Source organism: Pteropus alecto, unplaced genomic scaffold, assembly GCF_000325575.1.
Source record: "Pteropus alecto unplaced genomic scaffold, ASM32557v1 scaffold161, whole genome shotgun sequence".
In the NCBI taxonomy this organism is placed as follows: domain Eukaryota; kingdom Metazoa; phylum Chordata; class Mammalia; order Chiroptera; family Pteropodidae; genus Pteropus; species Pteropus alecto.
The window spans coordinates 9090443-9106992 of record NW_006432943.1 but is presented as its reverse complement, the minus strand read 5'-3'; the positions used below and the strand labels follow the sequence as shown (position 1 = coordinate 9106992).

The window sequence follows — 16550 nt, the reverse complement described above, 5'->3', positions numbered from 1 at the left end:
TACCTATATGACAGACAAGATGTCATTTTAATTCGCACTTCTCATCTTATGAGATAGAGAGTATATTTTAATGTTTATGAACCTTTTGGATTTCTTCTGTGGACTGTCCGTCCATGTGCTCTGTTCATTTTTCTACTACAGTATTTGCCATTTACTTAAAGGAACTCTTTATATATCCTGGATATTCATCTTTTTTCATTTGTATACATTACAAGTACTTTTCTGGTATGTCATCTATCTTTGCTTAAATCTTTTGTCATATAGCCATTGTAATATGTATGTAATTCCTATGTAATAAAAAGCTATTGTTCCCTTTATGGCTTATGCTTCTGCCTCTTGTTCAGGACTTTTGTAATCTATAGAGCAAACACATATTCTATACACATCTAATACTTACATATTTTTCCTGTCATCCACTTGAAATGTATTCTGTATAGTAAAGGTGAGATAGCCAGTTGTCCCCAAATTTCTAATATTCTCTTCTTTCACAACAACAAAACATTTAGCTAGGCACAGGGCTGTCCTGAATAGAGCTATTCTCCAACTTCTCTGGAGGTTTTAAACAGAAGAGATCGATAAAAATTCTGTGTTGTTCCCTTAGGAGAAAAGGGTATACCTTCTCTTCATCTATTTAGTCTCTTTCCACTGAAAGAAGATGAGCTCTTTTAAACTGCGTAAACAAGAAAATATCTTATGGATAGGAGGGCAAAAACATAAAAGAAGCCTGAATCCTGTTTAACTACATAAATCAGACTTTTTCCATGAGAAATAAAAACTTCTACCTTTCCTGAGCCCCTGTTATTTTGAGTTTTGATCACAAGATGCTAAAACCATGTTCTAATGAATATACAGTTTTTATAATTTTTTGTTTTCTAAATGGGCAATCGATTATCCTAATGCCCTTTCCAGATTTGAAATACCACTTGTTATAAATTAATGTATAAATATGTGAATGTATACACATACAAACGCTGTTTCTCCATTTATCTATTTGTCCATTACCTGCACAAAGAGCACACCATTGAAATTTCTCTAGTTTCATGTTTTGCTATGTGGAAAGGCAAGCCCCTCTTTGTTGTTTTGAACACTTCCTGTTCAAAATCTGCTTTGCTACTGTGAATTTTCTCTTCCAGATGAACTTCAGAATTAGCCTGTCAAATTCCATAAATAAAACCCTATAGGTAGGTTTCCACTATTCCCCAAGATAGGATAACAGAAACTGGATCTACTCTCCTGCCTAAAACAACAAAAAAACAGACAAAATATAAAAAAACAAGTTTCTCACTGAACGTCAGGCAGTGAAGGACAGTGATCTGTGAGAGACAGGAAATAAACTAAGAGAGCCCTACGACTGCCCCAGTTTATTGCCTAAAGAGTCTTCAGACAGTAGGATGGGTTGGAGGAATTGAGGCAGAGCCAGGAAGACTTCTTGATTAAGAAGATGAGCTAAGAATCCTGGGAAACCAAGGAAGCTAGAGTTCATAGGACACAGTACCAGAGGAAGAACAGAAGCGTCCCTCAAGTATTTAGTAGAATACACCATCACCGCATCCATGTGAGGAAACTACCCAAGGTTCAAGAGAACTAGAAAGAACAGTGCTCGGCACTCACATGGCCAGGATCAGCGCTGATTCCCATCAGCCAGACTAGAAAACCTTTTAATTCATGGGGTACAGTGCTCAGGAAGGTAGTGCCTCAGCAGTCTTAGAAAAAGCACACTTCTGCAGATCTACCCAGTAAATTATAAAAGCAAGTCCCAGAATACCAAACTGTTCCCAAGTAACTCAACGGCATCCTAAAATAAAGCTCAAAAAGATTTAATAGGAATACAAAATTATTCATCACACAGCAAGGTAAAAATCACAATGTCTGGTATCCAATCAACAATGACCAGGCATGCAAAGAGGCAGGAAATAACAAGCCAAAATGAGAATAATCAATCAAAATTGACCCCAAACTGACAATGTTAGAATTAGCAGAGAAGGACATTAAAACAGCTGTTATAACTATATACCATGTACTCAAAGAGTTAGCACGGAAACAGTATATATAAAAAAACCCAACTCAAACTTCTAGAGATAAAAATTACAACGGCAGATTAGATATTGATAAAGAAAAGATTAGTCAACTTGAAGGCACAGTAACTGAAACTATTAAAAAATAAATAGAAAAAAGAACTTTAAGAAATCTAATACACATGTAATTGTAGATCTCAAAGGTGGGGAGCAGGAGAAGGGGGAAGACAGAAAAAAGATGTGACCAAAATTTTTCTAAACTTGATGAAACAAACCCACAAGTTCAAGAAGTTCAATAAACCCTAAGCACAAGCAACATAAAAAAAAAAAACAACCCTGTATCATGGAACATATAATCAAACTGCTCAAAACCAGGGATTAAGAGAAAATCTTAAAAGCAGCCTGTGAAGACTGAAAATTAACATCTTCCTACAACTCACTCTTGTAACTGCTAGTATTTTCAACCCTTTCTGGCTTCTACGTCTTTATGCCATTTCTTTACAATATTTTTTGGCTTTTCTCCCACAGAATTTAACACAAGTCATTATAATGATATATCTTGTTTGCTGAATAAAAATTTTAAATTTTGGCACCTGGAAAAAAAAAGCCACCTGTGGAAAAAAGACAAGTACAGAAGGAACAAAGAATGACACCTGATTTCTCACTGGAAACAATGCATGTGAGAATGCAGTAGAGCAATATTTTTAAAGTACTGAAACAAAAATCGAGCTAGAATTCTACATTCAGCAAAATTATCTTTCGAAAATGAAAGCAAAATAAAGATGTCTCAGACACACAAAAGCCAAAAGCATTCATTACTAAGAGAACCTGTTTAAACAAATAACAGTCAATGTGGTTTCAGTGCTGTAGCTATAATCAGAGCTGATCTGGCAGGCTCTGGAGCAGTGTCTCTCAAACAACCTCAAATAAGGTAAGAAATTTTTTTACATCCTGACCCAGTTCTCTCTTCCTCCTCACACACACATACACAATACACGCAAAATGCTAACAAAAGTTCCATGAAACAGTGCTTATCTTACCATGTATTCATCTTTCACTGTCTTTTTTAAAATGGTGGTAGTGACTCATTAGATTCATTTCAGTTTAAAATACTCTATATATCTGTTTTACTCCCATCCTCAACCCCAGTCTCTACCTACACCCCACTGGCCTTCACTCCATTCTTTTACTGCATTCTCTAAGGCTTGGTTATTTACTTAGACCCCAGCCCACTTTGATCTATTCAGCCTTGGCCTAACACTATTAAAATTTTACTCACTTTCCTACAAATGACAGCTCCAATTTCCTAAAATCTGACAAATTCTGTAGTACTGATTGCTTATTAAACCCATTCTTCCACAAACAGAATATAAATTTAAAGACAAGAATCATGCCTTCTAATCCATTAATGTTCTACATATAGCAAAGATTTGTCTGATGTTTATTTAATAACATAAAGAAATGGGAAAATATGTATCCTTCCCTTGATTTAAAGTATCATTTTATTAGCACTTTATTTCCCCAATTCAGTTTAACTTTTAAACTTTAAAACAATACCTGTTCATTATTTAAAATGTGTAAAACCCAGAAGAACATGCACTAACAAACAAATGTATCAACCAAAACTTAAAATTACTCATGATCCTACCACCCATGGGTAACTACTGCTAACATTTTGATATATGTGCTATCTTAACGCTTTTTTACCAATTAATTTTTTAATCCCAAATATTACTCAAGAACATTACCTTTAATAGGGGCTTGCAAATTTAACAATCTCCCAAACATAAAGGTTGCTTCTAATTTTTCATGATTATTTTTATTGCCACTATATATATACTGTACATAATTCTTGGTACATATCTCTATTTCCTTGGAACAACCTAAACATGGAATTACACAGTCAAAGAGCTGGTACAATTTTTAAGAACAGAAATCAGAACATAGGAAGTACATCTGCTATATCATATTATCATAAACAGTTTAAGTATATTCTGGTGCTTGTTTAACGAGAAATGATATTTCTCCATTTAAAAAAAAAAAAGTTAATTCCAGTACATTTTGGTAAGGATAGGTACTCATTGTCAAAATATTTTAGATCAGATATCTGCTCCTGATTAACCTATTTCTCGTTTGCCCTGAGAATGCTGGTGGCTGCAGCATTTACCGAGATAACTCGCAGATTACAGTCCTAACCTTAAACCCTCAAAGTTGGCCACAAAATACCTCGTTTGTTATTATTTTCACATAGTTCTAGTGGATCGATAATCTTTGGAAACATTTTATTTATAGCACTCTGTTTTTATAAATTTTCCATTTGTAAAATATAATAATTCTCAATCGCTAAAAATGTCAAATCCTAGAAAACTTAGCATTCCTATGCATGATGTTAAACTAACAATGGGAGTAAGCTGCACTTTTTTTTCCTAAACAGGAAATGGGTTAAAGAAAAACTGAAACCCTATTTTTAGGGCCAAGCACTCTTTAAGAAATACTGCCACAGTCAAAAGATTATCTATAACTATCAATAGCTATTTTAAAATGTAAAAGCAGGACTAACATATTAAACTCTGTAAGAAGCACTGATTTCATTGCAGTGACTACTACCTAAGGGGACGAACAATTTTTCGAGCCCACACCCTCAGCTCAGAGTCAAAGACAGCCTAGAAGTACTATAAGCACCAAGAGTAGGAGAAATCTGGATAGGATAATTATGAGGAAGTCTTGCAGATTTGTTTAATGGACTAAAAGCAATAATTAAGTTTCATAATATATTTAAGACAAAAGTGTTTGTTTTAACATCCAAAAGAGAGCTCAATGTAAAGAAGGTACAGATATACAGCAAAAAGACTGTAACAAAAATATAAGAATTCATACGTCCAAATGACATAATTTTTTTAAATGTTATTGTGAGAAAGTAGTTTCCAATGATGCTGCCACTGCAATTTTTAACTCGTCTTTTGATATTTTTACTATTTTAAAAAATTGTCATTATTTGATGATCATATGTCATTCTGACTAAACATAGTATTTGCCATTCTTATTTTGATCACAATATCTTTCAGTAATTAAAAAAAAAGTTCTGAAAATCCTCAGAAGTGTGAATTTTCAGTGTGCCATAGGCACTCATTGAAAGAACTGTACAATAAATGTTTCAAAAGTTTCTGAGCAATAACAACAGATATAAGGCCTCCTAAAATACCTACTTGAAGTGATCATTTTCAAAAACCTGACTCATATAACTTTGATACCTAATATAAAATATAAAACAACTTTCTTATTTGAAAATTTCTTAGTTATGTCATATATTATTAACTAGACACTTCCCAAATACATGTTATACTCCCAGAAAGGATTCTAAAACCAAGTGTTAGAAACCCTACAATCTGAGATTTACACTGCACAATTAGCAAGTTAAAAGTTCTAAGAAATAAATTAAATGCAGCATTTAAAAAAGCTAAATGACTAAAAAAACCTTTTTCATACAATATCCATTTTATATCAGAATTTAGTTTCTTTTTTGATCGAATTTTTTAAAAGAATTGTTTTAAATATTAGAGTTTTATTCTATCTCCGGTATCTTCCAAGAACAAAAAAAAATCTACTTTTTTAATAGCATAAACTCATTCTATTTTGCAATTACCACATGGGTCTATTGTACCCTTTTATAAATCTGATACATTATGCAATTTTAGTAATCTTATTTTTCCTATATCTTGAAACATTTTGCTATTTCAGCATCCTAGGAATTCTTTTACTTTAATCATCAGTTATTCCTAATTATCCTGACAAAAAAAGACTAAAATGCAAAGTATGATATACAATGGAAGGTAGAAACACCTGAAAAGGTGACACAATATGAAAAAAATCACTACTTTTACATCATCTTTCAGTTTTCTTTTTGCATTGCTCAAAGTGTTACATCATCTCTTAAGAAGGTTTTAAAAAAAGTTTGGATACATCTTCCTTGTAAGTTTTTTTTAGTTTTCCTTGAATATACTTGAGAATTCAGAATTTTTCATTTTTCACCCATAAGGGCAAATAGGAAAAAAAAAATTGAAAGAGCAAAACTTTAGATAAAGCAGAAGATAAATGCACAGAGACACCACTCTAGACTGGGGCTTCTCCACCTATGCACTATTGACATTTGGGGCCAGATAACTTTTTGTGGTGTGAGACTGTCTTGTGCACTGGGGGATGTTTAGCAGCATCCCTGGCCTATACCCAGTAGATGCCAGGAGCAGCCTACCTCCTCCAACCCATTCCCCACCTAACTCAGCTTTAACAACCAAAAAGGTCTCCAGACATTGCTAAATAATCTCTGGGGGCAAAATCGTCCCTGGTTGAAAATCACTGTTGTAGACTCTAATGATGTTGGCAAATTATCATATAAGCAATTTATCATATAAATCATATCATAGTTTATCGTCAAATGATATCCTCTTAGATGAATGGTCTCATTCAAGAAAATGAATGAACAATACATCTCTAAGGACAAAAAGAAAATATGGTATCCTCACTAGTAGTCATTCAATAGGAAGGACTTCAATTCAAAATATTTTGTGTCAAGAACCTGGACCATCCCATTCTGCTAAAAGATGTAGGACCGCAATTTTCCATCTTTTATATGTGTACACCAAATACGGCTCAGAAGTGGACAAATGAAGGAAAGTGTGTGTATAAAAGCACTTGGAAGGAAACAGATGATGTAAAAACTGAAAAAATTCATAGGACTGATCATCCTGATAAGTGTCTGTAAATCTTAAAATAAAAAATGTTTTGCTATATAGAGATAAGACATCCACCTTTCGACAAAATAATGAGCTTTTAAAAGTTACAAAAGCATTAAATTTGGCAATGCATACACAGAAGTAATGATAAACCAGAATCTATTTGTAATGTATTTGAGATCTGGAGTCAGTATTATACTCTGATGACACAAGTGCAAGAAGAACGAGAGTAATTGTAATCTATTAGAATTGTATTTAAAACCAGGAATCAGTTATTCACAAGATGGACATGTGCCAGGTTCATACATGACAAATGATCAGTAAATATTTATCTTCAAAGGATATTGCCAATTTAGCACATATATCTTCAAAACTAGAAAAATATGAAATGAAAATTTAGATTTGCAATGTTTAAATTCTTATTAAAATTTTCAGTGAAGTTACTTTCACTACCTTTAAAAGGACTTAAAAATATTAAAAAATTAAAAAACATCAATTAGACTTAGATGGCAAATTCTGATGACGAATTTTCCTCATATACAGAAAAATCATACCAAAACATTTTGCAAAAGGTACACTGCCTACACATTATTGAGCATCTACTGTATACAAAGCACTCCCCAGTATCAGAATTTAAACTCTGAAAATACCTTATCTAATGAAGCTTAATATTTACCAGGTATAGAAATTTAAATTTTGAAAATATTGATCTCATGAAGCTTAATATATACTAGGTAGGAGGAGATGTGTACTTTGCAGTCTCAACAACTTGAAAGTCAATCAATAAACTATAAAATGTGATTTCTCGGCTGTGATAGTGGTAATTAAATACTACATGCAGATCTGACATACAAAATAACACTGCACAGTAATGAAAATGAACTGAAGCTCATGAATCAAATAGGATGAATCTTAGAGACAAGGCTCAATTGTTTTTAAAAAGCCACAGAAAAATGTACACAGTATAATTTTTAAAATAAGCAAAACTAAATATATATAACTCCTACTCCATGATGATAAAGTAGCCTGTATAAAACCAAAGCTCCTACTGAAAACTAAAAAGCTTGGATTTAAAGATAAAAAACTGAAAGCAGTGACGAGCAACTGAGGGCTTAAAGAGTCAACAGCCCAGAGAAAAGGGAAATATACTGAGACACAGCCAAATCTCTGCTTCCTCCTCGAGGGATATGCAGACCCCAGAGTATGCTGTGACAAGGTAACAACCTAAGCAGCAGGTAAGAGGCTAAGAAACCAAGTACTGTAAAGCCTCTGATTCTTTGTGCTAGGGAGGCAAAAACTGGAGTTAAGGTCCCACCACAAAATAAATGTCCTGGTAAACACCCCAGGTTTTACAGTCAAGACTCATGAAGGACTATGTCCTAAGAGCTTGAGTATAAGGGAAAACAAAATAGAAAAGGACTTATAACTGAAACATATAGCCTTTAATTATCTCAATCTTTAATTGGATTAAGGTGATCTATGTCTTTATTAGCTGCCTACCAAAAGAAAATTATCTGCACAAAAATAGCACCCAGACTTACATAATTTTCTACATATTATGTCCAATAACTAAATATACACTTTTTATTTTTATTTTTTAATTTATTATTATTAGCTATCCATCAAGCATACTAAAAAGCAGAACCAAAGAACCAAACACCAAGAGGGGTAAAAACAGAACAGGCTCTCAAGCAAGATATTAAGTTATCAGGCATAGCCTTTAAATTATCTGATTAATACGTTCAAGAAAAAAAGTGAAGAATTTCATGTAAGAACTGGAAACTATGGGGGCAGTGATTAGTATAAATTCTATAATTTAAAGAAAACCTTAAATGAAAAACTCAGTAGGTTTAACAGCAGGTTCAACACAGTAGAACAGAGACCTGGAAGAAACATCAGTAGAAACTATCCAATTTCAGCACAAAGGGAAAAAATATATAGGAAAAAAAATGTAAGAGGGATATGGGCATAGTGAAAAAGTCTGTACCTAGAGTCCTAAGAGAGGCAAGAGAACAGGGCAGAAATATTACCTGAAGATAATTATCTGGCAAAAAATATTTCAAAAACCATTAACCAACCAAGAACATTTCAAAACTGACATAAGACATCAAGCCACAGATACGAGAAATTCTACAAATTGCAAGACAGATAAATATCGTATCTGATCGCACCATGGAAAAACTACTAAAAATTAATGACTTAAAAACATTAAAAGGAGTATAACAGACAGATTACTTCAAAGAGGCAATAATAATCCTGTAGCATGACCTTTACACATAAAACAATGCCACAGAACATCTTTAAAGTGCTGAAACTGTCAACTTAGAATTCTACACCCAGCAAAGATAAAATTTACAAATGAAGGCAAAATAAAGGCATTTTCAAAGAGAAAAAATAAAAATCAATAGAGCCTCATTAAAAGTAATGCTAAAGAGAATTCTTTAAGCAGAAGCAAAATAATGCCAAAGATAAAGGAGCTGCAGAAAGAAGAGCAACAGAAATGGTAAATATGTAAGTAAATATAAGAGAATACTGACTATTCAAAACAATGTCTTACAGAGTTTAAACTATACATAGATTAAAATACATGACAACAATCGTATGTAAATCCTCTTAGTGTTTAAGGTTCTTGCATCGTCCAAGAAATGATAAACATATTATGCTAGATATACATATTATGTATTATATACTACATATAATACATTGTATATTATAAGATATTTATTATAATTTCCAATATAAACACTAATATATAAATAAAAGAATGTATAACTAATAAGCTTACAGAGAATAGAAACAGAATAGAAAAAATGCTGATTAATCCAAAAGGCAAGAAAGAGAAAAAAAAGACAACAGATAATTAAGGCAACAGAAAATATTAAAAATGTAAATAAAAATATATAATTATATTAATAAATGAACTAACTACTTTAGCAAAAAACTAGTCTATTAAACTCAATAAAAACATAAAACTCAACTCTAATCTGCTTACAATATACATGCCTTAAATATAAGTACACAAAATGTTTGAAAATAAATGATAAAGGATATACATGCAAAAACTAATCAAAAGAAAACTGATACAGATTTTAAGACAAGAAACTAAGCAAAAGAAAACTGATATAAATACAGTGGGTCTTAAGGCAGGAAACAGCACTAAAGATAAAAGGACACATTATATAATGATAAATGAGTCAATCATAAAGGAAAATATAACAATTCTATGTAAGCACCTAATAATATTGCCTTAAAATATACAAAACAAAACAAAAAAGAGGATGTACTACACGATTTCATTTATGAAAAGTACAAAAAGTCAGAAGAGTGGTTACCTTTGGGGAAGTGTTTTGATTTGGCAAGGGCATAAGAAATGCTACTAAGGTATTATGAATATTCTTTTTTTTGATCTGGGTGATGATTAAAAGGGTGTGTTCATAAGCAAACTCATAGGGCTATTTGCTTATGATTACTGCATCTTTTGGTATGTCTGTTATTCTTCCTGAAAAACAAACTATAAAATAAAAGCAAGAAAGTGATTTAAAATGTTCAAAACAGTGGTTATCTCCAATGGAACAAGAAAGGGCTGATATAGAACACCTAGAGCACCAATGATATTAGTTAACATTCTATTTCTTAAACGAAGTGGCTTGTTTGTTGCATTATTATACTTTAAAACCTATATGTTACATATATGCTTCTGTATATATTTAATACTTCAGGAATTTTTAGAAAGAAAAAAATTTTTATATACCAACACGTTAGTAGTAGCTTGTCATTGGGTGGTTGGACTATAGGCTATTTTATTTTACTTATTTCTACTTTTCTGTATTTTTTGATTTTATCAAAATTTTTGATAATCTTTTTAAAAACTAGTTTTTAAAAAGGAAAAATCCACCCTAATTATCTACCTTAGTTGCCTACAAAACACTTTATATACAAGCATATTTTATTTCCCAAAGTTAAAATATTAAATAGCCTCACAATCATTTGTGGGCTAATTAAGTGATTATTGCAAAAGAAGCATAAAGAAACGTTTTAGAATGGAAATGTTTTTTTATATTGACTGTATTGATAGTAACATATATATATGTGTGTGTATATATATGTATGACATATATATGTGTGTGTATATGTATTTATGTATAATTTTGACATATATGTGTGTGTATATATATATACGTATATGTATATACGTATATATACATATACGTATATATATACATATGTATATACGTATATATATATATACACACACATTATATTGACTGTATTGATAGTAACATATATATATGCGTGTGTATATATATGTATGACATATATATGTGTGTATGTATGTATTTATGTATAATTTTGACATATATATGTGTATATGTATATATGTATATATACATATATATATGTATATGTATATATGTCAAAATTTACTGAATTGGACACAAAATAAATGCATTTTATTCAATGTAAATTATATTCCAATAAAGTTGATTTTTAAAAGCTATTACTGCCCAGATACTTAGAAATAATTAGAAAAGAACATTTTACATACAGTACCTACAAATTCCACAGTTTTCACAATGATACTGCTTCTTGTCTTTGTCAAACAGATGGCATATGCTGCAATAATATTCTCCAAACAATGTGCTACATTCTTCACAAAACTGTTGGGCCTAAAAAATACACATGTAATTAAATTTGCGATAAATTTACCATAATAGTTTAAATTACTATTTGAATATCCATGTTAAAGTATATGCAGTTTTACTTTCACAAGTTTTTAAACATTTAAATCAAAGATATTGCTTACTTTGAAAGTTGTCTTACTTGTAATTCTCTTAATTTTTTAAATCTTAATAAAAATTTAAAAAGAAAATAGAAATGATAAAATCTTACATGTTGAATTTTTTCACAGTTTATGCACTGTACTTCCTTTACTTTAAAGCGATCTAGCTGATGATCTTCCATGTTATCATGACACAACCGGCAAGTATAAAGCTTGTCACAGCAAGGTGCCTAACACCCATGGGAGAAAGAGAGTTATAATAAGACAAGTTTGCAATGCAAAATGAAAATTTCTTCCTCCTGCTCCTGGAACAATGTCAAAGATTACAACCAATAGATCAGTTGAGTAAACTGATCCTAAACGTAACATTTCACTGTTTCTTGGCACATTTTGACTATTCTCTTCAACATCTGTATGTCTGTATAAGTTGAACACAACCTCGTTCTCAAAGACAAAAGAAGCATGAAGGATGGAAATCCCTAGACTGAAAAACAAAGCCCAAAACACCCTAAACTCATTCTCAGCTAAATGGCAGACAGGCAACATCTTCTTACAAACATTTCTAGATAAATTCATTTTCCTATTTCAATCCCTAAACATTAAATATTATAAAGATTATATTTTAGTTCATTTGTGTTTATTAATCGTCAACTATATGCCTGATATTTTAGAGGATGCAATAAATTTAAGAAATAGCCCTTGTTTTCAAGAGTGGCAAAAATGCCAGTTGTCTACCAGAATCTATGCTCTCCTTCTACCTGGGTACATGATCCCCCTTTCTGTTAGTTGTGGCCAAATGACTAAGTTCCTACCAACAGAATATGAGAAAAAATCAGTGCCACTCTTGATCCTGAATATTAAGAAACTAGGCATGACTCCTTCATGTTCCCTTTTTCCTTCTCTTAAGATGAAACCTGGACATGACAGCAACCCAGCTGATAACTATATGCCCTAAAACATGGCAAAATAATACAAAACTAAAAATCTTGTCCCTGGAGTGATCATGTGGAACAGAGCCTCGTCACCAAACAGGATCTACTCACCTTGGAATTGCTAGGTGAAAAGAAGAAAACTCATTATTCTTTAACCTACCTTACCATTCAGTCTTTTTGTTACAGCAATTAAGCCTTACCTTAACTTGTACATCAAGAAGTTTCCAAGCCAGTAAGCCAAACCAACTTTCCAGTACACTGTGACCTTTCAGATCTACTCATTTCTTAAGACACCTTGTGCCATGACTTACCATAATATAGTTCATTCCTTAAAGATTTTAACACTCAACTGGCTGCTTTTCTCTCCAATACTACTCTTGTCCTAAATCTAAGTGATCTGCACATCCACAATGACAATACTTCCAATATCCCAAACTCTCAATTCCTTGACTGTCTTCACTTCCAATGGCCCTGTCCTCCAACCTTCCTCAGTCACATATTCTGCCATACCGTAGAACAGTGGTTCTCAAACGTTTTGGTCTTAGGACCCATTTACATTCTTAGAAATTACTGAGGATCCCAGAGAGCTCTTGTTTATGTTAATTATATCTATCGATACTTAACATATTATAAACTAAAACTGATAGGTTTTTAAATATTCATTACTTCTGTTTAAAAGAACAGTAACAAACCCATGACATCTTAACATAAATGTTAACATGTTTTAATGAAAAATACATTATATTTTCCCCCAAATCACTGGATTCTCAGTTCTGCTTCTGCATTCAATCAGTTTCAGTTGAAGTATGTGAAGAAATTCTGGCCTCACATACATATGTAGTTGGAAAAGGGAGAAGTACTTTAATAGCTTTTATAGAGAATTATGGATATTCTTCTGATACTACAGCAAAACTCAACAACTCTTATAAATGGTTAGTTGCAACATGGATTCAAATCACATCAGTAAACTTTTCTCCCTCTGTTACATTAAAATCCATTGATCTTGCACTTTGAATGGATCTTTTACCCATGCATTGGTCGTTTAGAAAGTATCAGTTCACTAAGTTATGTAGATCTTCCAAATGTTACATTTGACATGCAATATCAAAAATCACATTCATTAATATCACTATCCATCTCATTAGCAAAGTCTTTAGGGACTGAAAAGCTTTCAAGCTCACAGAGGCTAATTCAAGTTTTCTAAAATTCTAATCTTTAGATGAAAGCTTGAATTTTATCACTGTCAACCGTTTTCTTTGTAATGACAGTCTCAATTCCCTCCTTTCTGAGAAAATGTCCACCAAATATCCAATCCTGAATAACCATAGTTCAAGTAAAAAAATGTTGTTCCAGGAAAAATGCAACTGGGTTGTTAGCAATCTAACTGCACAAGAGCTTTTCCTCACAAAACCACCTAATTTCATTAGTGTTTGATGCAAATATCCCATTTCATCAAATATGTAAAAACACATATTCAAGGGATAAGATTTTATAAAATAATTTTACTGCTTTATCACTGACATTAAGTAAAACTGCCTTAAAAAAAAAAAAAAAAAAACTATAGGTGTAGCACAGTTCAGTTCAGTGCCACTGCCTTATTCGTGCTAAGGTGCCAGCATTTTCAATCATTAGTTTTGCACAAACTAAAAAAGAAATGCTGCTTCAGTATTAGAAAGTAGTTTTGACCTTGAGGATTCCCTGAAAGGGCCTCAGGAAACCAAAGGTCGATTCACCACACTGTGAGAACCTCTGCTCTAGAACAAGAACTGAATCCAGTTTATATCGTAACTCCAAGCATAAAATTCTCTGAACACTACCTCCTCTCTTTCCGACTCCAATTCTTCCCTTGCACACACCCTAGTTCCTTCTCTCTTCCTCTACATACTCACTCTCTCAGAATCTCAACTGGTTAAATCCAATTCTTTTCTATTTAACCTGTATAGAACAGCTGAATATGGCCAAAAAAAAAGCACTCCAACACTGGTCTCACTTTAAAGTCATAACCACTAATAAAAAGTGGGCTCTTATTGTCATGTTTCCCTAGTCGATCCCCACACTTTTTCAGTCTAGGACCTAAAACCCAGATGATTATTTCAAATCTCTCTCTTTAAACCCTGAACACCTCTTCCTCCCCTCTTAACTCCACTGATGACTTTGCTTATTTCTACTATAAAAACAGGAGAAATGATTAAGAGAACATCCTCCCACCAATTCTATCAACTACTTGCAAATGTGCCTCACACTATGCCTTCTTTTCTATTACAGAATCTATAGTCCATGTTTTTAAGGCTAACTCCTCCACTGGCATACTGGATCCCATTTCTCTTTGGCTACTCGAGGACAGTGCTCCCACAGTTTTCCCTCTCCCTCCTGCATTATAAAATGTTCTCACTTTACTGGGTCACTTCCAAGAATATAAAAACATGCTGCAATACCTCTCATCTTAAATGGAAAATAATCCCATGACCACATATCTCCCAGCAACTACAGATATTTCTGCTTTTACAGAAAAACTCCAAGAATTGTCTATAAAGGCTATTTCCAGTTCTCCCAATCTCTCTTGAATCCATCCAATATATCTACAGAAACTTCTCGAGGTCACCAGTTATCTCCTCCTTGTCAAATTTAAGTCAATTTTTAGTTCTTATTTTATTCAAACAGCAGCATGTGATTTTGTTGGGTACTTCCTTCTAAAAACTCTTCACTTGGCATCTGGTATTTAAGGAGAAGACAGAAGTGGAGGACAAAAAAACATTTAATATTCAGGGCCCAGTATCTTAGTGCTATGAAACACAATTATCTGTATGGTTACTTGGGAGTTGGGGGTAGGAAAAATATGCTGAATTAGGTTTTAGATCTCAAGTTTGAAAGTAACAGACCATCTAAATGAAATGGAATCCTAAGGATAGCATTCAATTTTTTACACACTTCATGAATGACCAACTTTGAAAGAGCTTCATTGAGTGCAATGGAGGAATGCTCACCAAACAATGGCCTACAGAAATAACTTTAGGTTGTCCTTACAGGTCTCATACTATCTTATGAAACAGGAACTTCTATTACCCATATTTTACTTATGGGGCACTTGAAGAATAGTTTGCTAAAAAACACTGAGTTATTAAGGAACAGAACTAAAATTTGGGTGTAGGGCTGTGGGACTCCAAAGCTTTCTAAGCAAAATCTTTTAACTGCTTCTTGCATGAAAGAAAATCAGAAAACTTTAATTGGATGGGTGCCAATTTTAAAAATTCTAGATTGACTAGGAATTTTTCTCAAAATAAAGTAACAGCCAAAGTAACAATATATACATACTAGGCACAGTCTTATCCATAATTTCCTACTGAGTGGCAATTATATGACGGTATTCCTATTTCACACATACATTTTCTTCTTGGCAGGTTTAGGAATACTCACTGACTCTAAAATGAAGCTGGCGAACTGTAAAACCACAGGAGCTAAAATAGTATTCCTAGTCTCCACTTGCTTATCCCTCTTCCATTATTTCATCACACACCTGAAAGGGATCCTGGAGAAAAGCCAGCACAGGCCCATGGCTGCCTCAGTCTACTTCCAGCAGTAAAAGACTAAGTAATAAACACACTGACAAAATGATCGACTGCAAGCCCAGACTCTTCCCAAGCAAGGGCTCTGCTTGCAAATTACAAACCAGGAAGAAAGGTAGGGACTCTGGACGCCTTGCCAAAATCATTCTCTACAACAGGAATCCAGTTCAAGGTGAAGAAGATATTCTGAAAAACAACTTAGCCTCAAACTTAAGCCCAAACCTAACCACCTTCCCACCCCGCCCCCAGCCCGGCCCGGCGGAAGCTCGTAGAGGAAGAGCCCAATGAAGTCGTCACCTTCAGGAGACATCCTCTGTCATAGTGCTCGCAGCCTCGCCGCCCTTGCTCTCGGCCTCGGGCGCCATCTTCCCGCGCCAAGGCCGCCATCTCTTCCACCTCCCCTCACACTCCAAGACCCTTCTCCCAGGATGGAAACTACGCCCAGGGAAGCACCGCCGCTCTAGCACACCCCCTCCCGGCTGCAGCTGCCACCAAAGCCAATATGGCGGCTGAGCACGTGACACGGGGCG

At 33.5% G+C, this 16550-nt stretch overlaps 1 protein-coding gene across 2 annotated transcripts in view; it reads right to left on the bottom strand.

The window, feature by feature from the left end:
• Nucleotides 1-16544, bottom strand: part of RCHY1 (ring finger and CHY zinc finger domain containing 1) — a 22894-nt gene extending 6350 nt beyond the window's left edge. The window contains exons 1-3 of one of the 2 annotated variants that reach the window (XM_006907650.3): nucleotides 16318-16544; nucleotides 11636-11755; nucleotides 11297-11412 (exon numbers count right to left, since the gene is read on the bottom strand). In XM_006907650.3, coding sequence (XP_006907712.1) covers nucleotides 11297-11412; nucleotides 11636-11755; nucleotides 16318-16407 — 326 coding nt within the window. In that variant the 5' untranslated portion in view covers nucleotides 16408-16544. The remainder of the gene's footprint in view (nucleotides 1-11296; nucleotides 11413-11635; nucleotides 11756-16317) is intronic. The other variant, XM_025043816.1, reaches the window with a different exon arrangement.
• Nucleotides 16545-16550: the final 6 nt, after the last annotated feature.